Source organism: Chlorocebus sabaeus, chromosome 11, assembly GCF_047675955.1.
Source record: "Chlorocebus sabaeus isolate Y175 chromosome 11, mChlSab1.0.hap1, whole genome shotgun sequence".
NCBI lineage: Eukaryota > Metazoa > Chordata > Mammalia > Primates > Cercopithecidae > Chlorocebus > Chlorocebus sabaeus.
Window position 1 is genome coordinate 61,662,601 of NC_132914.1, and position 14,289 is coordinate 61,676,889.

The 14,289-nt window shown below is 38.6% G+C and overlaps 1 protein-coding gene across 3 annotated transcripts in view; it reads right to left on the reverse strand.

The window, feature by feature from the left end:
- The window catches only part of KICS2 (KICSTOR subunit 2), a 36,259-nt gene extending 22,010 nt beyond the window's left edge, over positions 1-14,249 (reverse strand). For all 3 annotated transcript variants that reach the window (XM_037996846.2, XM_037996847.2, XM_073020914.1), the window contains exons 1-2: positions 14,015-14,249; positions 7,848-8,133 (exon numbers count right to left, since the gene is read on the reverse strand). In XM_037996846.2, the coding sequence (XP_037852774.1) occupies positions 7,848-8,133; positions 14,015-14,249 (521 nt within the window). The remainder of the gene's footprint in view (positions 1-7,847; positions 8,134-14,014) is intronic.
- Between the last annotated feature and the right edge of the window lie 40 nt (positions 14,250-14,289).

Consider the following 14,289-nt stretch of genomic DNA (forward strand, 5'->3'; position numbering starts at 1 on the left):
AATCGGCCGGGCGCAGTGGCTCAAGCCTGTAATCCCAGCACTTTGGGAGGCCGAGACGGGTGGATCACGAGGTCAGGAGATCGAGACCATCCTGGCTAACACGGTGAAACCCCGTCTCTACTAAAAAAATACAAAAAATTAGCCGGGCGAGGTGGCGGGCACCTGTAGTCCCAGCTACTCCGGAGGCTGAGGCAGCAGAATGGCGTAAACCCGGGAGGTGGAGCTTGCAGTGAGCTGAGATCCGGCCACTGCACTCCAGCCTGGGCGACAGAGCAAGACTCCGTCTCAAAAAAAAACAACAACAACAAAAAAAAGAATTAAAATCACGGAATGGTTTATTATTGCCATACCATAGAGATTTTTTTAATGTTCTAGAATGCATAAGTGATGGCTCTCTTCTTTCTTTAAAAGTATTATTTAATATTATAGTCTTGATTTAGGAAAGTAAATATTAATTTGCATTTACAATCTGTCTTGCAAATTTGTTTTAACCAAGGAAAATTAGCCAGAATTTTCTTTTATACCCACAAAACAATAACTAAATGTGTAAAAACTTCTGCAGAATCAGAAAATGTTCCATTGGTGCTTCTTTGGAAAACAAAAACAAAAACCGAAGTTCTACTGCTCCTCAAAAGTACTCCAGGAACAGCAGATACTGTGACCTTATACAAGCTAAGTTCATGTTTCTTCTGCCAAATGGCACACAATTAAACTTATATAATTATATTATTAATATAGTTCAATTTGTTAATAATTCAATTTGAAATGCAGAATCACAAATGACTGTGATTCCTAAACAAGAACTTATATATGCTTAATAACGTTATAAACTGGCCAGGTGCAGTGGCTCACACCTATAATCCTAGCACTTTGGGATGCTGAGCGGGGGTTGATCACCTGAGGTCAGGGGTTCGAGACCATCCTGGCCAACATGGTAAAACCCGGTCTCTACTAAAAATACAAAAATTAGCTGGGCATGGTGGCAGGCGCCTGTAATCCCAGGTACTTTGGAGGCTGAGGCAGGAGAATCACTTGAACCCAGGAGGTGGAGGTTGCAGGGAGCCGAGATTGCACCATTGCACTCCAGCCTGGGCAACAAAAGCAAAACTCCATCTCATTATAAATTTACCAAAGAAGGAAGCCTTTTTTAATACCATTCTACTGTGAACACAACTGGCTTTCAGAAGAAAAAAACCAAAACATACTTTCCATTCATCTGTGAAAGCAGACTAGACATTGCAATAACTCATATAGGATCTACATGTTAAATCAAGGCCAGAGGTTTAGATTCCATGCTATTCATCACACTCATTAATTTTTTAATACAAAGGCGTTTCAGCATTTGAAGCATAGTACTATTCACAAAATTTGTTATAAGAGTTCTGACATGGATCAGCTACACTGGGACATTCCCTGAAAGATAAATGGATCCTTTGGGAAGAGGTTTAACTTTTTCAATATAACAGAATACCAAAATATGAATTATTTCTTTAGAACACTGAAACCATAAAAGAGAAATGTTTGGTGTAGCACAGATGCCAGATCAAAAAGTCTACAGAAAAAAGCACGTTAACCTAGCAAAGGGCAAAATCATGTTAGTTGATACATAAAGGAATCCCACTTCCCAAAGAAAATCATTATACAGAAGTTCAACTTTTCAGAATTCCTTAAAGAATTTATGTTGTTCAAATTAACCCAAAGCCTCTAATTTAGATCATTTTCAGGCTAGGATGTGTCTGTAATCAGTCATTCCCTATTAATTAGAGAAAGGCCGCATGGGTGGAAGATGGAAATTGTAGATGAAAAAAGACATCTCTTGTCCATACTGTAATCCAGTTCCATCCAACTCCATCAATATCCACTCAGAGGATGAAGGTTACAACTAAGAACTGCCCTAAGAACTTTGAAAATTAAATCTGCAGGGAAAAGGAGAAACTCCTAAGGCTCTGGGAAGTGGGGTGTTTCAAAGAAGGTTTACAGATGATAGGGCCTTGGTACATGGCTTACACCTGTAATCCCAGCACTGTGGAAGGCCAAGGCAGGAGGATGACTTGAACGCAGGAGTTTAAGACCAGCCTGGGCAATATAGCAAGACCCTATCTCTCTGCAAAAAAAATAAAATAATTATCCAGGGGTGGTGGCATGCTCCTGTAGTCCTAGCCACTTGGCAGGCTGAGGTGCAAGGATAACTTCAGCCCAGGCAGTCGAGGCTGCAGTAAGCCAAGATAGCGCCAATGAACTCTAGCCTGGGTGACAGAACAAGACCTCATCTCAAAATAAATAATGATAGGGCACAAATTTAAAAAAATTAATACTAATCATTCCTACGAGACACACACATACACATGCACGCACACACATCAGTAAGGTTCAGTACCTGTTCTATCCTGGAGTTGGCATCTTTCTCTTAGTTACCCAATATTTTTGTGTGCAGAGACCATGTATCATTATCACAGGGAACTCTGAAAACAGAGGTTTCTGGGCACATAACCAGAACCACTAAATTTTACCCTGTTAGGAAAGAGGAGGAAGGGCTCAGGGATGGGTATTTTTCTTAAGCTTCCCAAAGAGCTCAGAAAACCACTTTTACATTAGCATTTGGGAATCACTACATGAGATCTCTTCCCCTTAGGAATCATATCCTTAACTGTACTTCAGTTTTGGGGCTTCAAAAAACCATTTTATTAAAAGAAAACATACTAATCAGATTGGAAGAAGAAATAATATTTCCAAAAATATAAAATTTTTAAATGGTTAAAAAAAGTAAGTGTATATACTTATATGCATAGCCTATTTCTCAGGAATGACAGCAAGAACTTGCTAACTTTAGGTTGGGTGCAGTGACTCACACCAATCCTAGCACTTTGGAAGGCTGAGGTGGGAGGATTATTTGAGGTCAGGAATTCAAGACCATCCTGACTAACATGGTAAAACCTCATTTCTACTAAAGATACAAAAAAAATTAGCCAAGCATGGTGGTGCATGCCTATAATTTCAGCTACTTGAGAGGCTGAGGCAGCAGAATCGCTTGAATCCCGGAGGTACAGGTTGCAGTGAGCCGAGATCGTGCCACTGCACTCCAGCCTGGGCAACACAGCAAGACTCCATCTTAAAAAAAAAAGAAAAAAAAAAATCCTGCTAACTTTAGTTGCGTCTTAAAGACAGGAACTAAGTGACTAAGGGGAAGGAAGAAGACTTTCCATTGTGTTATACTATATAAATGTTGACCCATGTGAACATATTACATATCAAACAATAAATAAAAAGAAAATTTAGAATATGTCACAAAAATCAAAGAGCTATGACAATAAAAAATAACAAGCAACTATAAAGAACATTTTGGAGACAACTGGGGAAATCTGAACATGGGCTATGTATTATACAAAGGCAGAAAATCAGTGTTAGATTTCCTGAATGTAAAAACTGTTTTTTTCATTCAAAATTGTGTTATGATTATGTATGGTTCTTAGAAGACAAAATCTGAGTATGTAGGAGGAAAGCATCATGAAGATTGCATTTTACTTCCAAATAACTCAGGGAAGTACAATCATATACAGTGATAAGGCAAATGTGGCAAAATGTTAACAACTTGTGAACAAAGGTGAAGGATAGTTATATGTTCATTGTAAAAAAAATTTTTTTTTAGTAACAGCTTTACTCTTAATTACTTCATGTACCATCCTTTTAAAGTGTCCAATTCAATGGTTTTAATATATTTGCAGAATTGCACAACTATCACCACGATCAATTTTAGAAAAGTCTCATGGTCCCCAAAAAAGCAATCCTGTGCCCATTAGCAATCACTCCTTCCCCTCCAACTCCTGGCAACCATTTTCTGTGACTATGAATTTGTAGTCTACTTTCTGTGTCTATGACTTTGCCTGTTCTGGATATTTCACATAATGGAAATTATGTGATTTCCATGTGGTCTTTTATGACTAGCTTCTTTCACTCAGCATAATGTTCTCAAGGTTAATCCATGTTGTTGCATGTGTCATTCCTTTTTATTGCTGAATAATATTCCATTGTATGGATATACCACATTTATTTATCCATTCATCCATTGGTCAATGGACATTTGGGTTGTTTCTGCCCTTTGGCTATTATAAATAATGCTGCTATGAACATTCATGTCAGTGTTTTTATGTGTGGACATATGTTTTCATTTTTCTTGAATCTATACCTAGGAGTAAAATTGCTGATCACATGGTAACTATGTTCATTATACTATACTTGCAACTTTTTATAGCATTAAAAATTTCAAAAGAAAAAATTAGAGGAAAACTTTTATAAAGAAAGAATAGGCTGGACATAGTAGCTCATTTCTGTAATCCCAGCACTTTGTGAGGCCGAGGTGGGTGGATTACTTCAGCTCAGGAGTTTGAGACCAGCCTGGGCAACATGGAGAAACCCTGTCTCTACCAAAAATACAAAAAAATTAGCCGGGCATGGTGGTGCACACCTGTGGTCACAGTGGCTTGGTGGGCTGGGGTGGGAAGGTCGCTGAGCCCCGGAGGCAGAGGTTGCAGTTTGCTGAGATCATGCCACTGCACTCCAGCCTGGGCAACAGAGTGAGACCATCTCAAAAAAAAAAAAAAAGAAAGACAGAAAGAATAGTAACATAATAGTGTATTAACCAAACTATCTTACACTCAGAAATAGTATGTATATACGTGGTTGTAGGTAGCACACAACTCATATTCCTAGCAAGAGAATGTAGTAAATGCTTCCTACATCTTCTGAAGAACTAATTTATTGACTTGCAAGATGATCAGCAAACAGCAATTATTTATCTGGACTAGATAAAAAAATCTCGATTTTTAATAACATGCAATGATGCATACAGAAAAGAATATGGGCTCTGAAGTCACACAGCTAAGCTATATGACTCTAAGCAAAGTGTTCAACTTCTCTGGAACTCTATAAAAGGTGTACTATTTTACACCTATACTTCAAATCAGGTAACAGAGAAGAAGGTCTTGCATAGTGTCTGGCACACAGTAGTTGCTCAACACATGCTAATTTCCTTCAGAATAGGTATATATAAATATTCCCCCCACCACCACCTTTTTCTACAAGGTGAAAAATCAATTATTGTTTTATTAAAGAACAATGACATTTTAGTTTTCAAACCATAAAACTGTATGAGTCTACTTCCAAGTTGTTTTATTTCTGGCCTTGCATCTGAGCTCTAGACCCCCATTTCCAACTGCCTGCTAAATCTTTACTTGAAAATCTGCTAGCAACTCACACTCAACTTGCCCCAATTTTAGCTTACTACTTTTCTTCTAAACCAGCTCCTCTTCAGTTCCTCTTGTCTTTTCAATTCTGTAAACAATATTATCACTGGAGGGGCAAAACCTAAGTATCATCTTTGACAGCAACCTCTCATTATTCCCACCATCCTGTTGACAAGACCTATAGCCTTCTTGTCAGCATCTCTTTTCCCACTGTCTTGCAACCAGGAGGCCCTCCTACCGCCTATTAGGCTACCCTCGTAGCCTGCTACACTAACCTTTTCTCCTGTAACCTCTCGCTTCACCATCCCATTACACACACAGTGCCACAGTAATTAGTCTAAGATGAGAACATGATACTCCCTGTTCAAAACTTTTCATGGTTCCCCACTACTTACCAAATTAAGTAAAAATTTTCAACCTGGAACACAACTATTCACTCATTTCTTCAATAAACATCTATTGAGCATCTATTATATGCTAGGCTCTGTTGCAGGTGCTAAAGGCACAGCAGCTGTGATGGAGCTCACATTCTAGTTTTTGAGAAAAGGAAAGAAAAAACACCCTAAACAAACAACAGTAACTTCAGATGGCAATAAATCAGGGGAATAAGATCGTGACTAAAAGCAGAATAGTTTTGGTAGGATAGTGAGAGAAGGTTTCTCTGAACCAAGACTTAAAGATGAGAAGACAACTACAGTAAGAACTTTCCAGGGAGAAAGACTTGCAAGTAACAAAACCCTGAGGCCTTTTTGTATTCTGAAATATCCTCCCATCTCAAAACACCTGCTATCTTCTTTCCTACAGTTGCTTTCGAAATCCTACCTGCCATTAAAAGCTCAACTTGGCTGGGCGTGGTGGCTCATACCTGTAATCCCAGCACTTTGGGAGGCCGAGGTGGGCGGATCACAAGGTCAGGAGTTCGAGACCAGCCTGACCAACATGGTGAAACCCCGTCTCTACTAAAAATACAAAAAAAATTAGCCTGGCCTGGTGGCGTGCATCTGTAATCTCAGCTACTCAGGAGACTGAGGCAGGAAAATCGCTTGAACCTAGGAGGTGGAGGTTGCAGTGAGCCAAGATTGTGCCACTGCCCTCTAGCCTGGGCGACAGAGTAAGACTCCATCTCAAAAAAAAAAAAAAAAAAAAAGGCTCAGATTCTACATTCTCCATGAAGTCTCCTTGAATCTTCCGACTTTGCTCCCTTCCCCCATTCCATTAATCAGGTGGGTATTTGCCTTCATCTGGGAATATGAATTAACATATTCACCTTTCTCTTTAAGCAAACATATCTGAACTCATATATCCAAAGGAGTGAAATACTTCAAACAAATCATTTTCCATTCAGTCCAATGTACAATTACTAAGTGCCTACTATGTGCAAGGCACTATTTCAGGCTGCAGGCTCTAGGGACACAAAAATAAAACTGAGTAATTCATTTCACTGACTTTCAGTCACTTTCAGGCACTCACAATGCTTCTGAAATTATTTTGGTATTGCTTTTTGTGCCAGGCAGTGGGTGGCACATCACAAACATTCTCATTTCTTTATCAGCAGCAATGTCCTTCCAATAAAAGCAATTTTCCAGTTGATCAACATTTTTTTTTAAATACCTAAATTTGGCTCCAAATAACTCTTTGGCCACTCAAAAATACTTAAGTATGTCCTTCTTAAAAGTAGATGCTTGCCTCCACTAAGAATACTTAAAATGAAATCTATACTCTATGGCACAAACTCTAAAAGCAATTACAAAGGAGTTTCCAACACATGTTAAATAATGGACTTGTTCAAAGGAACGAGCAGATAACTCACTGATTACTTTAAAAGGGACAACATCTGTTTGAATAATAATTTGTTAAAAATTCACATTATTTTCAGCCAGGTGCATTGGCTCACACCTGTAATCCCAGCACTTTGGGAGGCGAAGGTAGGTGGATCACTTGAGGTCAGGAGTTCAAGACCAGCCTGGCCAATATGGTGAGACCCCCGTCTCTATCAAAAAAAAAATACAAAAATCAGCTGGGCGTGGTGGCATGTACCTGTAATCCCACCTACTCAGGAGGCTGAGGCAGGAGAATTGCTTGAACCCAGGAGGTAGAGGTTGCAATGAGCTGAGATCATGCTACTGCACTCCAGCCTGGGCAACAGGGTGGGATTCCACCTCAAAAAAAAAAAAAAAATATATATATATATATACACACACACACATACACACACACACATACATATATATATAGAGAGAGATTCATATTATTTTACTAAGTTACAAATTGGTTTCCAGAAAAAAGAAATTCCTATTATTTTATATACAATTCTCTTGTTGTATGAACTCTTTCCTAAGCAGCAAAATCAGTTATAATACAAGTTTTATGATTACTTCATTCTCAGTCTTTTGCTATGGCTTAGCAGCCAGTATAGTGTTAATAACACCAATGAAGGTGCCTAATGTATACCTGTTGATTAATGAATATGCATAAAATGTAATCCAGTTATTTATTTCACAGTTATTTCATCACAGATTTTCATTAACAGTGTAGAGAAAAACTCTTGAGCTTCTGTGGGATTAATAGGACAGCCACGTTTTCTCCCTCCCTCTTCCCCACACTGACCTGGAGCTGTATTTTTTCAGGATGGCATCCAAAAGGCCAACGAGCTCTTCAGCATTGATGAACTTCTGTGTGCTGAGGGTGTACATCTTCTCATAGAAGTCTGCGATCTCCATCCGAGCCTGAACAAAGAAGCAGAGCTGCTCTGACAGGTGGGAAAGGAGTTCTTCTACGTGAGGAGCAGTCCCACCCAGGGCACCACGGCCAGTCACAACCTTCTTCAGCTCATTATGTAAGGAAGTATAGATGGTGCGGATGGAATCCTTCCTGCTGAAGAAAGACTGGCCCCCTGGTAGGCAAAAGACATAAGCACATGATAAGTAAGAAGGAGAAACCATAAGTACCAAACACCTACCAGCATCCAAAAGCAAAGAATCCAAACCCACTGAGCTCCTTAAGTTTTCATCTACCATATTCTCTATCTCCTATGATTGAGATATAAATAAATACTTTATGATTCATAATTTCCCTAAAGAATAAGCTAAACGAATACCTGATAGAATTCATTACTGTAGCAATGGACCTGTGTACGATTTGCTTACCCATGTACCAATTCTCCCCCAACTCAATTCAATGAGGATTCAGATTTACTTCAGAGCATAATTAACCTAGCAAATAACACCAACTGGAACTAAAAAGGCTACCTTTAACATAGATGTATTCAAAACAAAAGAACACACAAATTATGAAACACGATTGTTATTCCTGATATGTCACAATTTTTTGTTTCTGCTTTAGAGTTGTATTTTCCTTTGAATCTTATCTTTTAGATCATACCAGAAAATTGCATACATACATATATATTCCCTCTATGCAAGAAAACAGACTACTGGGATCCCAGGAGAATAAAGAAAATCTTAGCACTCTTGACAGACTGACACTATATGTTATAAATAATATGCACCACACTGTGAATTATTAAGACCAGGAACCAATTATAAATAACTGCTGCTTTAACTAGGGGGCTCCAAAGGAAATCATCAAAAAATAAAACCAAAAACATCTTTTCATAGCCAAAAAGGATCAAATAGCATAGATATCATTTACTCACTTCTGTAGTTATACATGACCAATTATGTTTCTAATTATAGAGCCAGTGTCATGGATGTTTCCTCAAGCAATTCTGCACCCACCAAAGGGCCAGAGGCAAGATATTAGGAAAATGAAAAGAAACAGGGCAGATTTAAAACAGTGATTTCTAGGAATATACAAAAAAATCTCAGAGATGGACAAGAGTTTACATTTTCTCTTCAATTAATTTACTATTATAAACATATACCTATAATTAGGAATAAAAATTATTTATCAAGGCATTTGTAAAACATCCTCTTAATAAATGAACCATTTCACAATATTGATTTTAATTCATTGCTCGGTTTATGTTTCAAGAAATGAACCTTCTTTCCCTTACTACTGGGGCAACCAACTTGTCCTAGTTTACCCAGGACTTTCCAGGTTTTAGCACTAGAAGTTTAGCTTCTCAGGAAATCTTTATAAGATTTTAAAATAAAGTCCCACATCCTAGAAATCCCTCAGCCCTGGGCAAATTTGAACAGTTGGTTACCCTACTTATTTCTGACACCCCAGACAAACTACTGATACTTTGAGAAGTGTTTTTCCAATATACTGTCTAAACCAGGGGTGTTCAATCTTTTGGCTTCCCTGGGCCACATTAGAAGAAGAATTGTCTTAGGGCACATATAAAATATGCTAACACTGACCACAGCTGATGAGCAAAAAAAAAAAAAAGCACAAAAAATCTCATACTGTTTTAAGAAAGTTTAGCCGGGCATGGTGGCTCACGCCTGTAATCCCAACACTTTGGGAGGCCAAGGCGGGTGGATCACCTGAGGTCAGGAGTTTGAGACCAGTGTGGCCAACATGGTGAAACCCCATCTCTACTAAAAATACAAAAAAATTAGCCGGGCGTGGTGGTGGGTGCCTGTAATCCTAGTTACTTGGGAGACTGAAGTAGGAGAATCACTTGAACCTGGGAGGCGAGGTAGCAGTGTGCCGAAATCGTGTCACTGCACTCCAGCCTGGGCAACAAAGCGAAACTCCATCTCAAAAAAAAAAAAAGAGAAAGTTTATGAATTTGTGTTGGGTTTCATTCAAAGCCATCCTGGACTGCATGTGGCTCGCTGGCCATAGGTTGGACAAGCTTGTTTCAAACAGATTGAGTAGCTGGCATATCATTTCTCCAACTAACACCATCAAAATCCATATGGGTACAGGTGGACCAGTTGTGACACCAATATCCCATATGGAACTGTTCTCTTCAGGGTTTGCCTTCCTCCCATACCAATATTCAGTTTAGTTATGCTGATTTTGTAGAGTGAAGGGTACAACATAAATAGGCCTCTGTGCCCACATCTAGGATAAAACCTCTCAGCTTAGGAGGGTAATAAGAGTGTCATACAAAACCCAAAAGCTGTGGAGGTCTGAAAGACTTGGTTTCAAACCCCAGCTCCCACAATTACAGGCTATGTTGATGTGCAAACTACTGAACCACTTTGAGCTTTAGTTGTCATTTTTAACATAAGACTGGTGATAGAGATAAAAACACAAAATGAAATAACATTTGTATGTATGTATGTAATGTGCCTGGAACAAAGCATATATTCTATAATACTAATCCGTTTCCCTTCTACTTATAACTGATACATCTTTTAAAACTCCTAATAATAATACATAAGAGCTTCTGAAACTGTGGTGAACTGGGAGCTTCAAGTACTACAAAAAGAATAGCTATCTAGTACTGTTAAACAGGGTGGCCTTGGTGAAAATTTTAACTTCGCATTGAAAAAGGGATATCATCTGTCTCTAGGACTTATGGGAGGAGAAAAAAAAAAGGATACCTAACTTCATCAGATTACCCTTATCTGGGGGAATGGAAACACTACATAAATACAAAGAATACCTTTAAAAGCTTATCGATAAATGCTAATCACCAGTATGTGAAACCAAGTAAAGTGAAACTACTACAAGGAAGAGATAGACCATCAACACATTTCTTTCAAACAGTTCTCTTTTCTCAAATCTCTCAGGAACCCAATCCTATCTGTTCACTATCTTGGTTTGGAATATCCAATGGGGTTTTGCACTGGAAAACAAGGAATCAGAAACATTCAACTTCTTTCTCTTTTCAATATTTTGAATTTATAAAATATGATTACCCTGAATGATTTCTAGAAGGCTCTAGTTATAAATGCTCATAATTTCTCAAGATTTCAACAGTTTATCTCATATCATGAAATTTTAAGTGTATCAAAGGAATGTGTAAAACATCTTGGGCATTTTATTCTCCAACTTCTTGCTAATAATAATTTTTAAACATCAGTTCTCAAGTTAAGTCATTTTCTACTATGCTAAATTTCAGCAACCCGAGGTTGAGGAAACTCTCCAGTAATGAAACAAAGAGAAGAAAAGTATGACCTTCTAAAATTCTCCACAGGCATTGAGTCAGCATATTTTAATCACTGATCCTTCCCCAAATAGGTATTATTCTCTCTTAAAGGAAAGAGAAAGAGAAGAGAAGAAGATAAGGGCCCTACTTGAAGTTTTTCAGTTAACAGGATCAAGACAGGAACAGAAAGCTCCCTGTCAAGGTCTATCCTTTGTCTAAAGGCCCTGCTTGCTTCTTTAATCAGGATTCACTGCTAAGGCCTCAAATAAATAGCATCCATAAAAGAGGTAAAAAAAAAAAACAACTCACTTTTTACTTGAAATTTGCTAGGAGAGTAGATATCTTAAATATTCTCACAATACACACATGAAGGAAGGAAGGAAGGAAGGAAGGAAGGAAGGAAGGAAGGAAGGAAGGAAGGAAACTATGTAAGGTAATGGGTATACTAGGTAGCTTGATTGTGGTGATCATTTCACAATTTATATATACATCAAAACATCAAGTTGTACATCTTAAATATATACAATTTTATTGTCAATTATATCTCAGTAAGGCTAAAAAAAACTTTTCAGAATTATGTTTTAAAATTTTTAAAAGCATGCATAAACTTTTTGTTTTGCTTTCTAAAGAAAACTATATAAATGTTCTAATGAGCAAAGTAGTTGGAGAACATGGGAATGTTTTAAATGGTAACACAAAAGTTTTCTCCTTAAGTTTTTAAGAAAACAAACAGTAAACCTGATAACTGTGAAGTCATATTGTAAGCACACTGATATCATATACACTCCAGTACCAAAAAAATATGTGCTATGATAAAATTTAAATTCTGGAACTTGTGTTTATGTGTTAATAAGTTATGAAGCATTAAATATACCATTTTCAGTATATTTACTCAGAAGTGAGGAGCCCACCTAGGAACCTAACAGTGCCTGGGCATGTTTCACAGAACCAAATGTTGTGTAGATCAGTTTCAAGGCATACCCCTCATGCTCACCCATGCCAGCTGGGGTTCAAGCAGAACTAATCAATTTACAAATTGAGGACCACTTTACGGAACCCAAGTTAGAGACAGTGAAGATCTTACATACACATTCTTACACACAGGCAGCCAGTTCTGTTTACATAAAAACCTGGCTCATTCAACTTAAAACTAGAGTAGCAGATTTTTTTTTAATGGAGTCAATAAATAGACTTTAGAAAATTCAGCTGAACCCACTCAGGTTATATGCAAAATTATATGTACATATATAATTTTCTGGAGAGTGAGTACACAGCTTTCATCAAATTCCCATGGATAAGTTAATTTAAAAAAAAGAAAAAGCAAAGAATTATGGCATTTGAATCAGTCACCATTCTTTGAGGTGGGGGAGTCTAAAAACAATTAAAACTGCCTAAATATAACCTGCCTTCAGTATTACAGCTAGAATCCACCCCATTTTCACATATATAAAAAACATATATATGTAGATATAAATAAATTATAATTTTCATACACATTTTTAATAAGTTATATAAACGTAAACTCAATCTGACAGTTCAAGGGCAGATATTTTGGTTTGGACTCTATCATCTACCCAACACAACTGCATATATAATTTGCTATTCTATAGAAAGGGGAATAATAACACCATAGCAGCAACTGCAAATTTGTGGGAAATGCCATTGTAAAAAGGGGAGAAAAAAATAAGGTGAAACTATCTGACGTTTTTGCTAATAAACTAGCATACTAAGTAAGTATGTATAAATCAACATACTTGCTACAGCAATTACAATCTTAGGAAGACCTGTCCCTTGAGTGTTTACTGAAAGCTCAGTAAGACGTACATGGTCACCTTCAGGCAATAAAAGGAAAGTAAGGGGCTGGTTAGGGAACGGGGGTGGTGATCAAAATGAAATCTACCCCAATTTTACATTTCTATTCTCTGTATTTTATATACGTGTCCTTCACTCACATCAGCCCTCATGCTTCTGAAAACTGAAGAGTCTAAAATAGGTCAAGTACTGACTCTAAAATCCCTAGGATTCAAATATATTTATTTGTCATAATTAAGCAATAATATTATTTTGTATGCATAATCCATGCCTTTTACATCTATTATTTCCTGCTCATCTACTTATACTTATTGCTTCTACTAGTAAAAATCAGTTGAATCAGCTCTTGAATCTTATTTTCGGAGGCAAGATGTACATGAGGTGCTAAGAGTGTTTACCATTTTCCCCTTAAGTCTCCTCTTACTAGTGTTAGGCATATTTCTTGCCTTTCCTGCCCATTATTCATTTGTTACTTTAGTCATTAAATATGTATTGGGGGACTATGAAGACGGGGTAGGACTCCAAATGTGACTCTCGGGCCTTAACCTTAAGAGGCCACACAACAGTGTTCCGTAATAAAACTAGGTTGTTTTGCAAAGTTTTGCTCTTCTGGCTGCAGCGTCACTAATTAAAACAATGAAGACAAAGTCTGATTAACTTCTCATTTATGGCATCAATCCATGCACGAGGCAAAGGGGCAAACCCTTCGGTTTGGGTCACAGCCCTGCAAAGAGCATCTACCCAGTTCGCCAATCTATCAGCAGCGCAGGCCGGTGGGCGGGGCTTTTGGAAGCCCAGGGAAGGAAAGGAACGGTGGGAGGAGACCTGGGAATGCCGAGTCGAGCCTGCGATTAGAAGTGACACAGAGACAGGAAACCCAAGCCACTGCCGACTGGAGAATATACCCCCTTTCCTTCCTCCTCAAGGGGCTCGGGGGGCGGGGCGGAGGTACCTAGTTTCTGCCCCAGGTAGGTGAGGCTGTGATAGACCTTCTCGGCCGCGGCCAGGTGCGCCAAGGCCGCCAGCAGCGACAGCCAGCTGCCCCCCGCGCTCTTGTTGGCCTCTCGTTCCTTCTCCACATTGTCTTTAGCCTTGTCGTAAGAGAAGATACCCAGGTGAGAGAAGAATGTCTCCAGCACCGCCTGTTCCACCGGTACCGGGGCGGCCAGCGGGATAGACTCCCCCATGCGAGCTGCGCCCCAGCTCGACCCACGTGGCTCTCCTCGG